General features: G+C 47.1%; 1 protein-coding gene across 7 annotated transcripts in view; it reads left to right on the top strand.

The window, feature by feature from the left end:
- RNF220 (ring finger protein 220) overlaps positions 1-20,707 on the top strand; it is a 229,049-nt gene that overhangs the window by 204,384 nt on the left and 3,958 nt on the right. For all 7 annotated transcript variants that reach the window (XM_062003562.1, XM_062003564.1, XM_062003565.1 and 4 more), the window contains 2 exons: positions 13,035-13,143; positions 14,290-14,364. In XM_062003562.1, the coding sequence (XP_061859546.1) occupies positions 13,035-13,143; positions 14,290-14,364 (184 nt within the window). The remainder of the gene's footprint in view (positions 1-13,034; positions 13,144-14,289; positions 14,365-20,707) is intronic.

Here is a 20,707-nt window from a genome sequence, read left to right as displayed (position 1 = left end):
CCCAGCCGCCACGTTCACTGCGGCTGAGGTCTTCAGCTGACAGGCATTGCTCAAGCCAGCGTGACACTCCTTTAGCTCAGCTCAAGATGCAGCTTTGCTCAGAAAGAGCAGAGGGCCCCTAATTGCTCAGGCATCCTCCCCGACTCCTCCGCCCTCACCGTGCTCTCAGCACAAGTACTGTCGAGCTGCAAAAAGCACCTTCCCTACACAAAGTCTTCCTCCCGAGGTGCAGCCTGCAAGGGTCTGGTGCCATTTTGAAACCGAGGTTCCCCGGGGTTAAAAGCCAGCATCTTAATTCAGAGTGCCAATGTTCAATTTTGCTTTCTGCCACCAGACTAGATTGCAGGCCAGCGAGAGAGTCTGGGTTAGTGGCCCACTGGGTCACCTCCCATTTGTTTTCCTCAATTTTGTGTTGTCATAAATTCATTCCAGCCCGTTGTGGTTGATCAGTTTATCTCCGCCGGGGCAGGGAGCGCTGCGAGCATGATATATGGCACAGAGCATTGTAGCCAGCCTCTCCATGAATCACTCCAGCTGTTTGGTGTCAGCCCCAAAGCAAACAGGACCCGGCCGCTGAGCGTTGACTACGATGAGCTCAGTATGGGAAGAGACATGACGTATGAATGTTTATTTAATAATTCTCTAATATTTCCAGCGGAGTGTGGCTGCGCCTTCTGAGGGGGGGGCGGGGGTGAAGGAACGGGGGAGGTTGAAGAGGGAAACTCTAATCTGTTGGGGTGGGTCATAAATCAGGCAGACAACATCATTAATCAGGGATGGGACAGAAGTGGAAGGAGGTGGGACTGGAGCTGCCATCCTCGGTGGGAAGGGGACTGTGCTCTTTTTTTTTTCTGTAAAACAAATCTTGTTTGTGATTCCGCTTGGCCCCGGCCACACCACCTGCATAACAGCAAACCCGGACACAGGGCTGTGGAAGTGAGTGTGCTACCTCCACTGTAAGCCTTGTGAGACAAGCCTGCCAAGCATTAAATCCCTTTATAATTATCTTCTTTATATAACACTTCATGCTCATCATGCTTCATTGGATGAGACGCTCCTTGGGTTAAAAAGAGGGGTTTAGAGACAAAAAGCGATTGTTATTTGTTTTATTTTTCCTGTCTTCTCTTTCTTCCCCTTCCCCTCCTTCCCACCTGACCTCTTTCCTGTTCCAAAAGCATCTGCTCCAGAGGGGCTCTGGCACAGCAGCACTGGGAGGGAGCATCACTTAAAATGAAACAAAGTTTAGGTTGGAGTCCTCGTACAAAGAGTCAAGCGTGTGAGAGCAGTCAGGGAGGCAGCAGTGTCAGTCACGGGGACCCTGCTCCTGGGCAGACAGGTTGAGATGGGAGCAGAGTGGCTGTGAAGCCAGAGGATTAGCAGAGGCTTGAAAGGGAAGGAGCCACGCTTAAGCTGGTGCATCAGAGGGAAGCAGAAGCTGCTGTGAATTCACACCAGAGGATAAGCATTCGCCAGCCCTTCTCCACAGTGTCACACCATTAATAGGCTTTGGTGGGAGACAAGAACATTGTAGCAGAGACAGAATTAAAAACTTGAGTCATTAATGAAATAACCCTTTGTGCTCTAAAAGAGACCATGATGCTGCTCAGTCCAGTTCTAGATGAGACCATGTAGACTTGAGACAGCATCCAGGAAGCTGAAGGGAAACGTGGGATTGACAAAGCCATGCTGAGAAAGCACTGCTGGTCTGTGCTGCCTGTGTCCAGGTTTTTATCTTTATTAGGTTTTAGTCCTTCCTTTCAGTAATTCAGTAGTATGTAAAATGTGCTTGTAGTGGGTACTGGGGTTCAGTGTTGAAGGGGTGCAGAGGTAGGTCCTCTGATTCCTTGTCAAGTGAGACTTTGACGTTACTTCATCCTCTGTGTTCTAGTGGTGGAGAGCAGAGTTCTGAGCTGCGTTTCGTTTTTTCTACTCCTTTTTTTAACTGTTCAGCACAACTGGGCTCAAATATTTTTACCACCACACCAACTGAAATTGTATCACTGTGGTGGTTCATCACAGTCCAGCGGTCAGCAAAGCTCAGTGAGACGGGCTGACCACGAGCTCAGACCTAGGGGAAGGCGGTATCTCCGTTTACTGCAGCTGTATCCAGAGGTTTGGTCTAATTCTCGTGCCTTGGGCAGCTTTTGTGCATGTTGACATCTTCATGTAGGGGGGACTCTTAATGTCTGTTGAACCTGTGGTGGTTTACAGCTGAAACGTCTGCAAACCCGGGCTTCAGGGGCAGTAGCATTCCTGTCCCGTAACTGGTGAAGACCCCAGGAAGGAATTTTGCCCCTGTGCTGGGGGCACAGTTTAGATATCTGGCCATTTGTGTCTCTTTGCCTGACCCTTCTTTTCTTGGGCTTTTTTTCCTTTTCTTTCTTTTTTTTCCCCTTAGTTTCAGAAATGCTGTTAACTTTAATTTGTGGAGTTGCTTCCTGGGAATGAAAAATCGATGGGGGGCTATCGCAGTGTGAAATTCGACTGTCACTATTGAGCTATAGAGTTAGCAAGATGTCTTAGAAGGTAAAAAATAAATCGTGGCCCAGCAAGTGCTCAGCTGTGCTATTTCAAAGGGGATATGAGGCTGATGGTCCGTTAGAGGGTACTTCAGTTAGATGGATGATGATTCCCTGTGAAATATTGGAGTTATTCCATAGGTAAGAGAAACTTTACCTTATAAAACACAAGCAGCTGCCTTCTAGCAGACGAATTCTTGCCCTTAGATGTGTGAGCAGCTTGTCAGAGAGAGGACTCGTCCCTAAAATTACCCTGTTGTGTTTAACAATGTCTCTGATGAAGCATTGTAGATCCTGCTGTGTTGCTTCTGAAACTGTTTAGAGGATGTGTCTGTTTATTCACCTCCCTTACCTCCACTGAATGAATGAAGAGGCAGGGACTGACTTATTTTTTTTAGGAAATGTTTGTGTGGTGCTCAGATGCTCTCAAGAGAAAAGTAACTGTTATTTCTACATAGGCTGTATTCCCTCTTGGGATGGAAACGTTTCTTGGAAGAGCAGAGGAGGGGTCGTGTTGTGCCCCATCAGCTGCCAGTTTGCTGTTGCTGCTGTGCCTCTGGGGAAGGGCAACCCTGGCTGGCTGGGCCTGGCAGTGATGGGGCCACTGCTTTCTTTGGCACTTGCTGACTGTTGTGGCAGGACTCAGCAAGTGTTTGTGCTCTGCCAGCTGCTGGATGACAGCAGCATGATTGTCATTATAGCAATCGGTCACTTATGCATTTCTTAGGCTATAGTTTGTAAGTATTAATATGAAATAGTACCAAAAAACCACCCCAGGTTGGTTGTATTATTTCTCACTAAACCATGTCTGGGACAACTGTAGAGTCTGTAATTATTTCTTTTACACTTGCACACACAGTTGCAGTGCTGCTGAGGGGAACTTACTGCTGCAGGAAGGAGTGTTAAGCCGCATTTAGCTGGAGCTTGGTAAAGACTTCACAAAGAATATAACAACTAAAGAGTTTAATGACAGAAGAATTCATTGTCCTTTCATATCCCCTCCACCTCTGTAACACAGAACCCAGCAGTGCCTTTACAGAGACAGTGTAATAGCAAGTAACTAACTAATGTATCACAGAAACTTAAGAGTTGGAAGGGACCTCAAAAGATCATTCAGTCCAACCTCCCTGGCCATGCAGGTCCGGCTAGAGCAGGTCACACAGGAACTCATCCAGGTGGGTTTATGAGTGTGTCCAGAGAAGGAAACTCCACACCCCATCTGGGCAGCCCCTTCTAGTGCTCCCTGACAGTGAGGTAGTTTTTCCTTATGTTCCAGCTTGCACCCATTGTCTCTTGTCCTGTCATTGGACATCACTGAGAACAGCCTGGCTCCATCCTCCTGACACCTACCTTTTACCTATTTGTAAGCATTAATGAGATCACCCCTCAGTCAGTGTTGATGCTTGTCCTGACTTTTTTTGTTCTCCTCCACTGTGGATACTTCATCCTAGTTTTCCATTCTCTCTTCCTTTTTGATGTTTTCTGCCCACAAAAAGCTTCTCTCTCCCACTCGGTTGCATAAGCATTCCTGCTTTTCCCTCAAATAGCGAGCTCATGACCCGTCCTTCCTCTGCATTGCAGGTTTCCTCTTCCAGCTCTGGGACCACAGTTGGTTATGCAATACTAATGTGCCATGGCCTCCTTTAATAGCCTCAAGTTTCTTTTTGAAGGCACAATTACCTTAAATGATGTTAATTCTGATCCTTTCTTTCCCCGTAAAGGAAACAGCAACAGTGTAGAACTTCTAGGGCGGCGGCAGTTGTAGGAAGCTGCCTGGAGGATGTGTTATCGCGCTGCCCTTGTGTACCTCCAATCAACAGTCATGAATGGAAGTTCTGGAAAGCATATCACCTCCACAGTAAAGCCCTTAAAAGGCTGGAGATGAGTCCAAGTGCTGCTGTAGTAGCATAGATACTTCCTGTTTATTTCGGCCGTTTGGATGCGGGCCACAGGAGTAGAAGGCATTTCATTGTGCACAGAGGCTGGCCGTGAGGCAAGGCTCTGTGTCCAACCTTCTAAATGTCTTTCAGCCCCAGGAATTTGCTATTCCTCTTTCACTGCAGGGATATTTTATAATTTTGTGCCCTGATCGTCCAACCAAAGCTACCAATAATCCCAGACCACCTCCAGGCAACAGTAAGATGATGGGTTGCAGCTGCCATAAGTCTTCCAGTAGAAAAATATACCTGCCTAGCTATACATGGAGCCTGGTCATAATCCAAACATATTTACTTGTGGATAGAGGCAAGTTTCAGTAGGCTGGAACCTCTAACCCGTGTGCCTCAGCAGGGAGAGGAGCTGCATTTTCCATTTCCACTGCCTGGCTTTTGTGTTAAGATAGAGACCATGACACAGCTTGACAGATCTGTTAGGAATACAATTGGAATCACCAGGATAAAAGATACATAGGAAGAGTGAACTGAGATATTAACACACGAGATGCATGATTATGATGATGTAATGAGGTTCAACAAGGACAAGTGCAGAGTCCTGCATCTGGGAAGGAACAACCCCCTGCACCAGCACAGGCTGGGGGTCCAACTGCTGGAGAGCAGCTCTGCAGAGAGAGACCTGGGAGTCCTGATTGATAATACGCTAAATATGAGCCAGCAATGTGCCCTCGTGGCCAAGAGGGCCAATGGCATCCTGGGGTGCATCAAGAAGAGTGTGGGCAGCAGGTCAAGGGAGGTTCTGCTCCCCCTCTACTCTGCCCTGGTGAGGCCTCATCTGGAGTCCTGTGTCCAGTTCTGGGCTCCTCAGTTCAAGAGGGACAGGGAAGTGCTGGAGAGAGTCCAGCACAGGGCCACAAAGATGGTCAGGGAAATAGAGCATCTTTCATATGAGCAAAGGCTGCAGGAACTGGGACTGTTTCATCTGGAGGAGACTGAGGGAAGATCTTACTAACATTTATAAATATCTAAAGGATGGGTGTCAGGAGGTTGGGACATCCCTTTTTTCTATAGTAGCCAGCAACAGGACAAGGGATGATGGGATGAAACTGGAACACAAAAAGTTCCACTTAAATATAAGAAACAACTCTTTCCCTGTTGAGGTGAGGGAGCCCTGGCACAGGCTGCCCAGAGGGGTTGTGGAGGCTCCTTCCTTGGAGGACTTCAAGAACCACCTGGACATGTTCCTATGTGACCTGATCTAGGTGACCCTGCTTCTGCAGAGGGATTGGACTAGATGATCTCTAAAGGTCCCTTCCAACCCCCACCATTCTATGATTACTTCTATTTGGGAACTTTATTTAGAGAATCATTTTCTGACTCAACTGTGCTTCCTCAACAAAACCTCACTGCAGCAAAATACTTTCCCATTAGCGTGGCTTTTTCCTTTATCACCAAAGCTGCTCCAGTAAAGCAATGGGATTGCATTTATTTTCTCTTTGGAACGGGGGACACAGTCTCTAAATCGAAATCAGAATGACCCATGCATTCTTTCTCCCAGCTTTCATGTCGAACCATAATTGCTCAAATGGCACATTTAAAATTTTGGCGCAAGCTCAGCCTTTCACCAGCCGCCTCTTTAAATCAGTCCCAGCGGCCAGCGGGTACTGCGGAGCCCTACAAATGCAGCTAAACATGCTGACTCTGAGGCTCCTTCTATTCTGAATGATCAGCGGTGCCATCTGTCTCTGTTTTGCTTTGAGCTGGGCACATGTGTCCCAGTGAAACACGGGCCAAGAAAAAAGAGAGAGAGAGAAAGAGCCAGTGCCTGAATTTACTTCCCGCTTCTGTAAAGACATTGTTGGGTTCTGTGTTACAGAGGCGGGGGAGATATGAAAGCATAATGAATACTTCTGTCATTAAATTCTTCAGGGAATCTTTACCCAAGTTGCTACTAAACGTGGCTTAAAATGCCTTCTTGCAGCAGTAAGCTCCCCTCAGTGGCATCGCAACGGTGCATGCAAGTGGAAGAGAAATAATTCCTCGGCGAGGGGGGAAAAAAAAAGAGACAACACTTTTGGTTTGCATCAAGATGAAATTAGTCAGAAGCAAACTCTGAATTTGGCAAGCAGATGCCAGTATTAACAAGTTGTGCAAGCAAGTATAAAATAGAGGCGCTCATGACGGAGGGAGCCTCTGCGGTGTGTGTGTGTCTATGTCTGTGTGTGTCTATCTGTGTGTGTATGTGTGTGTGTGTGTGTGTGTATGTGTGCCCTTGCACGCTCCCTGCTCCAAATTCACAACTTAGAACACGGAAATTAGAATGGAGAACATTGCATTATTCATAGCTTGGCAACCAGAAGCCAGGGCACTTTGCCAAAACAAACTATTCTCTATAATTACAGGTGAAGCAACATTCTTTAATATCTTACAATACAAAAACATACATTAATCAAGGAAAGAGGGCTTTTTGTGTTGTGTTTTTTTTTTCCTAGAGGACAATAAATTAGCATCTTTGCCAATTTCTTCAATACATGTGACAGTGTTTTATAGGATTATAAGTCAGCCTTTTTAAAGGAGGTTAGTCTAAAAACAAATAAACCCAATAAATGAGATTTTTAGCTAAATAAAGGGGAAGCCAACTCCTAAAACATTGATATCTTGCCAGAAGATTTGATTTTAGCACTGGCACCCTCACAGGCCGAGGGTCTAAACTTCACTTGGTGTGGTTTGACACAGTTCTACTGCAAACAGCTTCGCTAGGCGGTTTGCTACTTGGGGATCTGGCCCTTTCTGCTGTAGCCAGCTCATCTAGTGAAATAAAATCGCAGTGCATCCTGCCAGGCTGGTAGCCCACATGTTCTGGGGTGATTCACAGTCAGTCTGCCACCAGTGCCTGACACTGGGCTTCTTTCAGAGACTTAACATACTGAAAATGCTTGATCTCTGTTTCCTTTTAAAGCCACCTGTGGTTTTTCTTTTACTTACCGACCAGTTTAAATGTTTTGCTTGTTTGTGTGTGTGTGTCTCCCACTCATTCAGAGGTGCTCACCCACCTCTGCCAGAGTAAACGCCCTGTATTGGTGGCTATAGCACTCATTGCAGGTGAAGTTGCATTGAAAGTGAGGGCAGATTATTTCACCAGGTTGAAAAACAGGAGTAGCTGTTGTCCTAGAAAACTTCAGGTTGTTTTTACTTAGTGTTTGAAACTCAGATAGTGAGGGAGTTGTGCTGAAGACAACCAGGAGAGCCAAGATAGAATCATCCTGCAGTGCCAAAAGCGTCACAGCAGCCCTTCACAGCATGTTACAGGCTAATAAAACACGGCTCTCTTCTCTGAAAAAGTTGCCCTCTCACCCAAACATAAATTGGCTGTGAGGGAAGACTTGCAATTAAATGATTGTGCACTGATGTTGGGGTCATTTTTTAGATCATTTTATCAAGTCTTAAAGATTTGTGCCCCACAAAGTGAGGACTGCAGTAGGCTTTCTCTTCTACAGCGTAGTAGTGGTTATGATAATTGTCATCTGCAGCCGTGGTTTCTCTGCTCCTGGGATCTTTCTTTAGCTTGCCTCTGCCTTCAAAGCATCGACCAGTCTGTTTCTAATATTTATGATATGTAAGCTGCGAGCGACCTGACCTCTGCCCCTGGCACAGGGAAACGGCACCTGTGTCCTGCTGGGATCAGGTTCTCCACCTCGGACAGGGGAAGATAAAGGCTTTGTTTAAAAACAGAGCCGTGGCTCTGGGGTTTGTCAGTGGCACTGTACCTTTTCCTCTCTGCTACTTTGTGTTTACAAGCATGTGAAAACAAAAAAAATTAAATGTATGGGGAAGAGAGAAGAAGGTCAGAATATCAAGTGTCAAAAGTAGCCCATGAAATTTTATGGGTGGTGTGTTTAATCAGTGCTAAGCGGTTTTTACAAGGTACATACAAACAGTGGAACTGTAAAAATTTATGGAATGCTGTGTACAGTGTGGCCATTTATGAAGAAAGGAAAATTTATATCCAGTTGAAATAAACCAAAGGGGGATGTTTTATGGAGACTCCTCAACAGCAGGGTACATCGAGCGAGGGCTGGGTAAGTGGAGGATGGGGTATTCGCAGGGGCCTACTGATCTTGGAGGTGTTTTTCCGCTGCTTCATCAGCCAAGAGTTTGCATCTTTCTGTGGCTCTCAAGTCGTCAGGATGCTGGATGCAGGGATGGTACAGTATTCTGGGTTTTTTCTGTACAATGGAAAGGAAACACTAGTGAACAGCTGCTACTGGTATCTCTGGTATAAGACTCATGCTCTTGGGCTCGTTCCAGTCCAACAGTTCCTTGAGCAGCCCTTAATATCCAGCTGGGAAGGGTTAACTGAAGCCAATCACTTTTGACATCAGCATTTTTGATGTTGTTGTTTCCTTTTTGGTCCAGTATTTTGTTGATGATAAAGCACAGACTTAGTCAATTGAGAGATTCCAGAGCTGCAGAATCAGAGATAATTTAATTAACGGAATTGCTTGTGATTGCCCACTGGGACAGCGGGTAGGAATTGCTCGATTTAATTTGGAGAAACAAAGATCACATGCATGCTAATGTTTGACAAATAACCAGCATTTAGGTTGAAGTTTTTTTGCAAAGGCAGGGGCAGCGGGAGGCGAGCAGCTGATTCCCAAGGGAGATTTCCCAGGAGGCCGATTGCTGAGTAACAACTCAAAGCTACAGATAGGTCCTTTTTCCTCTTTTGTGGCATTTTGTGTCCTCCTCTTGGCCTTTTACCTGAACAAAACACAGGGTTTCTTTTCAAAGGAAGAAAGTTTGCTCTTATTTTCAGTGCTCTGTGGAAATGCTTTGAAAAACATACATAGGGCACAAAGGTTGGAAACTATCACGTGCCGTCTGCCAGTCTCATAGGCTCTCTCCCTGGTACCCAGTGTCCTCCACTGTGACTGCCATGCTGGGGAAGAGTTATCCACAAAGTCAGACAGGGGTGCAAGCTGCTTCAGTGAGGAGCCTTCCCTTTGTGTTTTTACTCTTGTTTAGAGGTTCTTGCTCAGACCTCCTTTGTTTGTGATGATGTAGGTCCAGGAGGAGCAGAGTGTGGATGGGTCCTCTTGATACATCCTCAGCCTGGGAGGACAGTGTGGGTATCAGCAAGATCACTCACACCGGTGTGGTTGGAGAGCAGCAGCTCTGGGGCTGAGGCATTGCTCAGAGCAGCGGCTGTGCTCAGCAGCTCACTCCAAGGCTGAGAACTGACGTAACCTACACACATCACACCCATTACAAAAGCCCTTCCACGTCCAGCGTGAGGTCAAGACACAGTGGGGCGAGCAGGACTCTGGAAGCTCATCCCTCTTTCCTGTAATTCCCTCTCCCTTCCTTGGCAGGGTAGCTTGTACACAGCCTTGCCCTCTCCGTGGAGCTTGGCTTTCTGACCCTGGCCTTAACCTGTAAAAGTACTGCCCAAGCTGCGCCCAGCTGTGTCCAGGCAAGCGCACACGAGGAGTGCACGCAAGAGGGAAGCCTGAGGGAGTTCCCAGGGTTGCTGCCGCAGGAAGAGTTGCTCCTAAGTGATGCTTATCTTCAGGGTACAAGCAGCAGGTTGACGGTAAAATGTCACTAAATGGAATGGCATGTGTCCCAAGTGTGCTGGCCACTACAGGAGCCAGACACATGGGAAGTGACTCTTGTCTTTATTCCATCCCTGGAGATAGTTCCAGTTTCCTTTATTTACTAATGTTCTCCCTGTTTCCCTTGACCTCATTTCCTCTGGCTTTTCGGAAACAACCATGCAATTATCGCTCACTTTGGGTTGACCCTTGGCCGCCACGTCCTTGGTTGCTGCTGCTCCAAGAGGCTTTCCTGAAATCTCAAGTGCCAAATACTCACTTGTGGCCAAAACCTCTCTCTCATGAGATAGGAGCTGCATCTTCAGCGCCACACTGTGCGTGAGGATTTGCCCTGAGAGCTCACTTGCCAGGGAGAGCAGGGACTTTAAAGTCTGTCACAGCTGAGCTTTGATCAGCGCTGGGAGATACTGCAGTGGCTAAAGCTCCCTCTCTTACCAATGCACCCCAGTCTTGTTAATAAATGTATATTTAACAATGTCTGGAGCGTATGAAGTGATAATAACTAAATCAATACCTCCCACATTGATTGTCCAGGATCCCTACAGCGTGACGCACGCAGCGGTGCGGTAATTTTCCAGCTAACTAGCACCCTGATCTACAGCCCTCCTATTGATTGTCCATTGTATCAGGCAGCCTCTGAGCATTATTGCTTATACCTCTATTCAGCCTCCTTTTCTGATTCATTCGTTTATTACTGGACAGGTGCGATTATCTCAGAGACTCTCCGAAATGGGCCGATGGGGGTCAGCCATTTAGACTTCTATAAACAAGCCATTTTCTATCTCCTTGAGTTGTTGCAGTGGCAAATTTTCCCTTCTCAAGCTTTGACCGTTACTGGGCTGTGACTGGGGGTGAATTGGCCTTTGCTTGGATCTGCTCAAGGAGTCAGCTTTTCGCTTTCCTTGCTGAGTCACCCACCCTTCAGAGGAGAATGGGTAGCTCTGCAGACAGTAAGAAGAGAGCTGAACGAGGATTGAGGTTCTGCTTGCCCTCTGCTTTGGACACTCTCTGCCTTTACATCTCCAATGCCCTTATGCACGCAGGAAGGTGAAATACAGATCCCAGAAAGTCAAATTCAGCTGCAACCTTCATCCAGCATCAGCTTGCTGGTGGGCCAGTCTGGAAGGGAAACAGTTTTCTCATCTGACAATAATCTTCAAGCTCTAAATAAATAATTCTGTTTCATCCCTGGACAAAACTAACACCTTTCTAGACTTTCTTTGAAAACACTAACAACTCTTCCCTGAGGGTGAGAGCCCGAGCTGGGATATGATAATAATTCATCCCAATCAGGAGGAGCAAGCGGCTGTTTCACGGTGGGGGGCACTGGCTGCTACTTGAAGTTCTTTCATTTTACTCCAAAGAGTATTTATCAAAACCAAGACTTGAATCCACAGCGTTGCTGTCCCCAGGCAGTCCTCACTCACCAGGCTGTCATGGGATGTGTGTTTCTTTGCCTTTTTTTTCTTCAGTTTTAAAACTGATACCATTTGATAGCAACTGTCATTTGCAGTGAATGTCCTCAGCTGCTGCAGAGAGCATCTCACTGTGCAAAGGCTGGAGTGAAGCTGGAGGAGCTTTGTAACACTGATACTTAACCAAATGCACTTTTGTATCTCCAGTTTCTTCTGAAGTGTCTTAATTACAAAAAAGTCACTCAAGATCTTTCCAACTAGCTCTTGTTTCCAGAGCCTTGGGAAAAGCCGGCAGAATCACTTAATGGGAGATAGCTCAGGTCCCTCGCCGTGTGCTGGCAACGAGTGACTAACGGGCAAAGGAGCAAGTGTGTGCGTGCAGCGGGAGTGCTGAGGTTGCAGCTCACTTTATTGGTTGTAGTAATTCCACTGGACCCATGTTTTAGCCACTTGTTGATGAATCATCCTCTAAAAAGGTAGAACACGTAGGTGCCACTGTGGGTCATATTGCCATTGATGCAGCTTCTGGTGGTGAGGTATTCTCCAGCTTCTTCTGAGCTGAAGTCTGCTTGGACAGGCCTAAAATTCACTGACATACATGAAAATTGCTGGTATGTTTGTTCACAAGAGTGAAAGCTGTTAATGTCATTGCAGTGCTCGAAACCTTTTCTAGGGAGTGTTTGAGGGCCCCTCTTCATATCTGCACTGTACAGAAGTGGGATTTTGCAGCATGCTGGAGTGACACATCCTTGTCTACGATGCTCCCTGCATCTCATTTGCTAAGCACTGCTGTCTGCCCTTGCTTTTAGGTTGGCAAGTTGCTCTTTTCACCAGCGTTGCGGAACCATGAAAATACACTTGCCTGCCCTCAGCACAGTGCCTTTGTGACAAAAGAGATAATGCTGCCCATCAAAAATGACCCTAGGAAATGGGAAAGCAGAGATTGTAAAGCTGCTTTTATAGCCACCCTGTTGGCACAGTGTCCGTTGCTTTTGATTTCTCCTTTGTTTTTCAGGATTAGAACCCAAAACACTAGAGGTTTATTCAGTACAAAAACATTGTGTTGATCCTGTGTAATGAGCTGATTCTGTGTTTCACAAGGTTGATGGCCATTCTCTTAAGGGGAAGAGCAGCATGTATTCCCCACCAAAAGTTACCTCACCAGCTTTAGGACAACACACAGAACTTTGTCCAAAGCATTTGATTGTAAGGAATCTTTTAATCACTATAGCGTAAGGAATCTCTTAAGGGGTCAAGAAAAGAGGCAAAAATAAAACACAGAACAACGGGGAAGAAAAAAAACAAGCAAAAAATTGTGTTCTTTAGTTGTCAGTGTCTCACACAAACTTGCTCTGTATGAAGTTGGCAGCCCCAGCCTTGTTGTCTTCTTTCACGACTGTGTTTGCAAGCGTTTAGAGGACACCTCAAGGAGTTCACCTTGGCCTTTCCAGGACTTCTTTTCCCCCCCAAGTTGGATGTATTAGTTTGAGTGTCGTCATTTCCCATGTGGTACCCGTGGTGGGATCCTCCTTCCCCCAAACTCTTAATAATCTTGTGTGCTCAGTGATGCTCACTCTCCATCATCTTTTGCAGAATTACAGAAGACTCTGCAGTGACAACATTTGAAGCGTTAAAGGCTCGTGTCCGTGAGTTAGAAAGGCAGCTTTCCCGTGGGGACCGCTATAAATGTCTCATTTGCATGGTGAGTAGCACTCCACTTGTGGTAATGAATCAGAAATGTCTCGGTAGCTTTGCCCAGGAGGGGAGAAGCTTTTCTCCTTTTTTGGATGGAGCAGGGGGACTCATCTTTGCCCCTATACACTACTTGCCCTCCCAAATGAAGGTGCTGGCTCTTTTTAGCAGTTGCAATGTCTGTATGCATCGCATTGTTCCACTGGTATCAGTGACTGTCCATCCGTATTGAGGGGCAGGAAAGCCTCAACTTCAGAAGACTTGCTGTGGAAAACTCCCAGAAACCAGCCATCCTCTTCCTGCATGTGCAGTTACATACCTAGGAGTGAACAGAATCTGTCATCTGAGCCCCCCTATAGTATTTGGGAACAGGAATGCTGCCTGCCTTGAACGTTTAAAAGTTGTCAATGTCCTGCTTTCTCTGTGGTGGTGCGCTGGTCTTCTTAAAGAAGGGCAGCAGCTCCCTCTGATGGTGTGAGCCTGCAAAGCTTTGCATCTCCTGTTAAATTTTTATTCTGCTGATTGAAAGAAAAAATCCTGCTTGGCAGGGGGCTCCTTCTGCAACTTCATCTTCTTGCGTGGTGCCCTCCCACCCCCAGCTCATGACTTGTAAGCATCAGGGTGCAGACCCTGTCTCTCATCCCAGGGTGGAGATGACAGCTGGCTGCCAATTTCCAGAGGTTTATTAGCAATGGTAGAAAACACTCAAGAGAAGGCACGTCTGCTGAAATAGCAGCAGCATCCTTGGCATGTAGTTAAGCTGTTCCTGCGGAGCTAAGAGTTGTGATAAGGGTTAATCTTGCCCTGTCACTGGTTTTTGTATGATCTGGTGACCTTTCTCGTGAGAATAATGGTAGGTGGCTGCAGCAACTTCACATGCTCTTGTGATAACTGTGCTGAGACAGGTCACCACTTGAGTGGATTGTGGGCTTCCAACAGGAGTTCTGGGAAGCCAGAAAAATGGACTGCAGGAGACTTTCTGCCTCTACTACACAAACATTGCAAAAACACAAACTTACATATTACACAAACCTAATTCCTTGTAATACAAATACAAGGCAATGCTGCCCACAAAGAAAGGCTTTGTGATGGGGTTGGGAGCAAAGAATCAGTAGATCCTTGCTGTGGAAATAACCTCTTTACTTCTTCTCCCCAGGACTCCTACACAATGCCCCTGACTTCCATCCAGTGCTGGCATGTGCACTGTGAAGAGTGCTGGCTGCGGACTCTGGTGAGGCTCTTGGCTATTTCTTGTTAATTTATAGGCTTATTTCTTGATTTATAGGCTTTTTGCCCTCTTCTGGGATGCTTGATTTTAAATCACCACAAGGAAAAGTGCTTTTTGCTTTATTTTAAACAATCTGAGTGCTGTGCATGCAGACTTCCCAAGCCTTGCTGTTTAACACCCCACTCTGGCTCTGACTTGAGGGAGTTTCGTTGCAGTCATCACAACCAAAGTGCAGTCCAGCCCCTCCCCTGCTCCGCTGCTGCTGTGGGGACAGCCATTGCTCACCTAAGTGCTCTGTGCCGGGGACAGCCCTGCCTTGCAGTAATTTCCTGTGGGGCATCCATGCAGAGAGGTAAAGCTGGGAGAACAGAGACCAAATTAAGAGATTTCGTGGAATGGGAAGCTTCTGAGAAAGCTAATGCTCCCCTGAAGCAAAGGGAAACGTCTTGAGGAGAGAGGAAATGGAAGGGAGCTTTTATGAATCTGAATCTGTCTTGTTCAAATTATCTGAAGTAGCACTCTGCAGTTTTCAAGCATGTGCCATTCTGTTTGGAAGGTTGAGGGCTGCCTTAAACATGGAATAAGTGACCCAGGGCAGTGGTAATTTATACACGTATTAAGGGACGTCAGGTTAAAATTTAAGGTGTTATTAAATAAAGTGTTTGTTTTACTTTCCTGTGTTAAAACTGTGGGCTTTATAATCAGCCTTTAATGTCCCCTGTGCAGCTGATTTTCAAGCTTGTTGAGGAGTGGAAAATAGTTGTGTTTTCTAGTTCTCCAGTTATAAAGATGATACAGTGTCGGGTTGCAGAAAATGTATGGGAATGCCACTCCTAAAAGCTGTCCCTGTAAGGCATTGCAAAATCTACTTTATAGAACATGTTGTGTGCTTGGAATTACGATTAAGCTGATCATGCTCCTTTAAATCCTGCCTTTTAAAACTCTTATTCAAAAAAAGTTACCAGGATGGTGAAGTGCCTGTGGGCTTGAGTACTAATAGCAACTCAATAACTTGGCTATCCCTTGGGCTGTATTTTATAGCTCTTCAGCTACACCACGTCACTATTTAGGTTATACAAGCTTTTGTAAACATTTTAGCAGCATGTTATAAAAGACACATATGTGGGTATGTAGCTGTGAGGTGTGTGGATGAGCGTCTGCTCTGCCACCTTTGCTAAGCGGGGAGTGGTCTCGTCCTTCAGCAGCACTACAAGCAGAGGAGAAAACATTCCTTTCTTTTTCATTATCTTTACTCTGAAGTCTTTGTCCTCACCTCTTCCCAGCAGCCTCTAGTCATCCTCTAAATCTGTGGCACAGCTTTTAGGCTCAGCTCTTAGGCTAAGTTGTTCTTAGTTCAACTTCAGCCAGACCCTTTTGTTTCACGTGCAGCGGTCACGCTGCTCACGAGATCAGGGAAACCCCACTCCACATGCTCGAGGGTTGGCATTTACCCTTGCACAGGGGAGAGTGATCTACCCCCTAGAATTCTGTGAGGAAAGCGGGCACGGAGCTGGCTGTGTGCTACCCACACGTGGCCTTTCTGCTGACCACGCAGGCGGGATAAGAGTAGAGTCCAACAAAGATGTCGTATTAGGACTTGGCACTTGCGTAGGGGAAGCAATTAATAAGTGGCTACTCATGTGTTCCCCATGCCTCTCCCTGCAGCCCCCAATTTATTAAAGCAGGCCTTTTCACAAGGCATGCTTGCACTCCCTCTCCTGTCTCAAAAAAACTCTCCCAGCCTGTGTTCGCATGTTTCTTAATGTAACCATTAAAATGTAGCCCGAAGACAGCAATAAAAACCCTGGAACGCCTTGGTGCTTTTGTGTCTTGATCAAAGTCAATGTGTGTAATCTCGTTAAGACTGCCCTCCTTCCCCCCTCCTTTTTTATGAATTTAATGGCATACAGCAGCTGGGCTCAGTGTTTAATGCTCACCAACCTGCATTGTTCTAATTAAGGTATCTCCTTTTATTTCGGGCACAAAAGAGACTCTTGTGTTTTTTTAACAAGCGAGGAGCTGTGGGATAGTGTGTGTAATAATCGGTGCCGTTACCTTTCCCTGGGTATAAAGCTGGCTCCCCGGCGGGGCGGGAGCGGGGAGCCTGCGCGTGCAGCACACATGGAAAGACTTGGCCGGGGGAGAGGGGCAACATTTTTCTTCTGTTGTGCAATAAACAATTTGTTGGAGTTAATAGGAGTTGGGGCGGGTGGGTTGTGTCGGGCTTCCGGCCCCTTTTGAACATTCTGGAGATCTGCCATCCCTGCTGGTGAAAAATCCCTTTTCCCCTGTGTGCCTGTGGTTTATGTGCCCAGCTGAGATCTAATATTAAATTATAGTGTGAGTGTGTCTGGGGGAGAGAGAGAGGGAGCACCGTGTGTTGAACAAGGCCCGGAGTGCCTGGAAGCACTTCTAAACCTCTGCAGGGTACTGAAGTCAGGGTGAAATTTGATGCTCACGTCTGTCTGTGGGCCAGAGGAGGAGGTGAAGTGGTTTTTAAAAGGTTTAAGGTTTAAACATTTTCTAGGATTCGCTGCTGCAGTGATCTGAGCATCTCCAGTATCCTCTGACTGGATCTTTAAAGCACTTGAGCTTTCTGAATATACACTTTTTTTGGATTTCTGGCTCTTGACGTCCAGTTCCAACATAACTGCTCTGTAGCTAAGGGAGAAGGGCAGATGTTTGTAACCACCAACTCTGCAAATGGTTGCTGGACTCTCTAGCTTAAGCACTGTTATACTGGAGCTCAGTGCATCCAGCTGGCTCCAGGTTCCAGGCATGAAACAGTCACCAGACCAGACTCCATCTTTGTCTCCTGTTGCTGTGCTGGATTAAAGTGAAGGAAAGGCAGGGGTTGAAGAAAGGGACCCTGGAGCTGGCTGAAGAAAATGGAGATCATGGTGCTCACTGAGTTAGCCAGTGCCCACAGAAGCTGCTCCATCTGATGGTCCTCCTCAGAGTGGCCATGGAGAAAGGGTGGAACCATCACTTCACTCAGCATCAAGAAAGACATGATCAGCCAAGTGGTTTCCTCTCCTCCCACTTGCTCTGTGAGGGCTGCAGTCCAGGGGCCACGGGCTAAAGGTGTGCTGTACGCCGTGGGCAGATCTGTGGTTGGAGGCACAACAGGAGTGGAGACAGGGAGAGAGATATAAGAACTCTCCTGGGAAGAGAGTTCTCATAATAGATTTGCGATCTGCTGCAGGGCTTGGCTGGGAAGGTTTGGAGCCTCCATCTTTGGAGGTCTGTGAGAACAGGTTTGATGCATGTCTGTTAGTAGTAGTTCAGGTTGAGGTGACCTTGCCAGGGGAGTGGGTCGATGTGTTCTTGGTATCCCTCTGAGCTGCAGCTCTGTGCTCTCCCAAACCCTGGTGTCTTTCTTCATGAAGTTAATGGAGTTGAAAGCTGAGTCAGGCTGTTGTTGCCGGTGATGGAGCTGTTGGTGAGTGCAGGGGCTGAAAGAGGACAGGTTTCTTTGAGCAGGTGCAGTTTGCTGAGTTTCCCCCACCACTTGTACAGCCAGATCAAACTTTTTCTACATGTATTTGCTGACCACGGGCTTGTGCTTGCTTATCTTGAGCTTATTTGAAAATGACAACTGCAAGAGCAGGACAAAATCTCTTATAAAAAGCCTCCTTCATCACAGAATCTGCTTCCAGGGGATCCATCAATAGATATGTGTGCTCTGCCACTGACACATTAAATCTTTGGTAGATTACACTGTGAGCAATCCTTCTGGGTGATACCTTAGTGCTTCCAGCAACAAAGGGACCTCCGGAGTCAGCAGCTGCCCAAGGATGATGGGCTTGTTCCTGTCTGCCATGAGGTTGCCCATTTGTTTAACATCTATCAGTTTTGGCCTCCAACAGCCTGTTGGGGGTAAGCTCCACACTTTGAGGAGGCTCTGTCAAAAAGGACACTCTCCTGGTTGCTTTAACCACAGCCAGAGGGAGCCCACGGCAGGGGTGAACGGCTGCTCCCCTGGGAACTGGCACTTGCAGAGAAGAAGCTGACGCTTCCCGTGGAGGTGTGGGTGGGAGAAGGGACTGTTGCCTTGATTAAGGACTAGGAGGTCTTGGAGGTTCTTCCTCAAAAAGAGGCAAGCTTTGAGCCCAGGTTTGGCAGCAGCACCGTTGCAGGCCAGGCTGCTCCGTGTGTGTGTGTCTCCATTCTCTGTGCCTGGTAGCGTATTCTGCTTGGAAATTCCCCTTTTTTTTTCAGACCCACAGGACAGCAGGAAGTGCCTAAACCTTTCCTTTTGAGTTTTCTTGCCTTAGCCAATTTATAGCAGACGGCACACCATTTTTTATTTTTTAAGAGGCAACTTTAAGACAAAAAGCTCCAATCCTTCCTGGCACCATGCGAGCCCTAACGACTTCTCAACATCCCAGCTCTTGTTAATGTCTTTTTCAACCTACTACCTCAAGTGATTAGCCTGTATTGTGGATCAATCACTTGCCAAATTTTAATTAAGAAAGGAGGAGAAAAAATAAACTCCATCCTGGTTCCAGCCTCTTTTTCTTTGCTTTGTAACAGCCCTGGAGCAAACTTCTTGCAGCAGAGTTTTATAAACCCCTCAAAACTGGGGTTTATAATGGAAAAGCTGAGGTGGCCTTTACTCTAGCACACACAGCTATAACACATCAAGGCTTTTCCATGAAGCTATGATGAAAGGAGCAGAAGGACCTGGGAAAAAAAAAACAGAAAAGCAAGAAAGAACTGGCCGACAGGTGGGACTTATTATTCCACAGCATTTTTATTTAAAGGGAAAAGTTTAGTAACCCCAGCTGGCAGGTGAGCGGTGGGGGAGCAAACGCTTTTTCATTGTGCCTGTGCCAGCATGTCTGTGTGTACAAGCTCATGTGTGCCTCTCCACAAGAGAGGAGAGAGCTTAAATGGTAGCGCCAATAAATGTTGTACACCTCCACCGAAAAGGCAGATGCAAGGAACAGGGTTCTAAGCAATTGCAGTCTAAAAAGGAGAAAGAAAATCTGGGTTTAACACACGTGCTTGTGTGTGCAGAGGATGACAGGTTTATTTTTAAAAGGAAAAAGAGAAAGAGAAAGGTTTCCCCAAGGGTCCAAAGTCATTATTTTTGCTTGAACTGTTTAATACCAAGCGTAAGTAGAAGAGAGACCCAGAGACCTGGGCCTGGTGTGCTCAGCCGCTCAGGCTGGGCTGCCCAGGGTCCCTGAGGCATGGCTGTGCCCTCCCTCCAGTGTACCCGGCCTTCAGGGCTTGGGATGAGCTGCTCTTCATGAGGGCAGGGGAAGCAACAGCCACTGCTGCCCTAAATCAGTCCGCCATCACATAGCTTTTGCAGAAAATGGGTCAAGCTACACGTTCTGCCTTCCAGTGTGGTGAGAGATTGGCTGTGGCTGCCCACATGCAGCTCTCTCAGCCTTAGCTAGGAGCATGAGTCCTCCTAAAGCCATCAGTGTGTGGGGCTGAAAGCAGATCTCCGAGACAGGGAGCCTGGGCTCTGGCAGGATAAATCCACCCATCTCCCCTCTCCCTGTGGTGTGATGGCTTTGCAGACCTGACCTTGCTTTGGCACGGAAGAGAGGAGGAAAGCTGCATGCCAGTTTAATCAGTCTTGTTCTTCCATCCTGTGGGCTGAGTGAGGAGGACTTGGAACACAAGTCTAATGAGCAGCTGAGGGAACTGGGGGTGTTTAGTCTGGAGAGGAGGAGGCTGAGGGGAGACACAAGCACTCTCTGCAACTACCTGACAGGAGAGTGTAGTGAGGTGGGGATTGGTCTCTTTTCCCATGTAACGAGGGATAGGACAAGAGGAAACGGCCTGAAGTTACACCAGGGGAGGTTTAGATTGGACATTAGGAAGAACTTCTTCCCTGAGAGGGTTATCACACACTATCCCAGGCTGCCCAGGGAGGTGGTGGAGTCCCCATCGCTGGAGATACTGCAAAGACACCCAGCTGAGGTGCTGAGGGACATGGGTTAGTGATGGGCTCAGCAGTGTGAGGTGAGGGTTGGACTTGATGCTCTTAAAGGTCTTTTCCAACCAGATGATTCTATGATTTGTGCCAATAGCAAGCAGCAGTGCAGCCTTTGGAGAGCCCTGGGCAAAGGAGCTTTCCAGGGATCCATCCTTCCAAAATTTCCCACGTTGGGCTGTCTAGTCTGTGTTAGTGAGGTTGCCCTGGCCAGGGGTCACACACATCTGCCCTCAGCTGTCCCAGCCCGCCTCCAGATCCCAGAACGGAGCACAAGACACACAACAGCGAGGTGACAGTGACTCTGACGTTTGCTTTAGCAAAAACAGACCCGAGGGGGTTCAGTTGCTCCTCCCACACCCCTGCAGGCAACCATGTGCAACTTCAGCA

The sequence above is a fragment of the Colius striatus genome, chromosome 10 (genome assembly GCF_028858725.1).
Source record: "Colius striatus isolate bColStr4 chromosome 10, bColStr4.1.hap1, whole genome shotgun sequence".
Taxonomy (NCBI): domain Eukaryota; kingdom Metazoa; phylum Chordata; class Aves; order Coliiformes; family Coliidae; genus Colius; species Colius striatus.
This window is presented reverse-complemented; position numbering and strand designations above follow the sequence as displayed.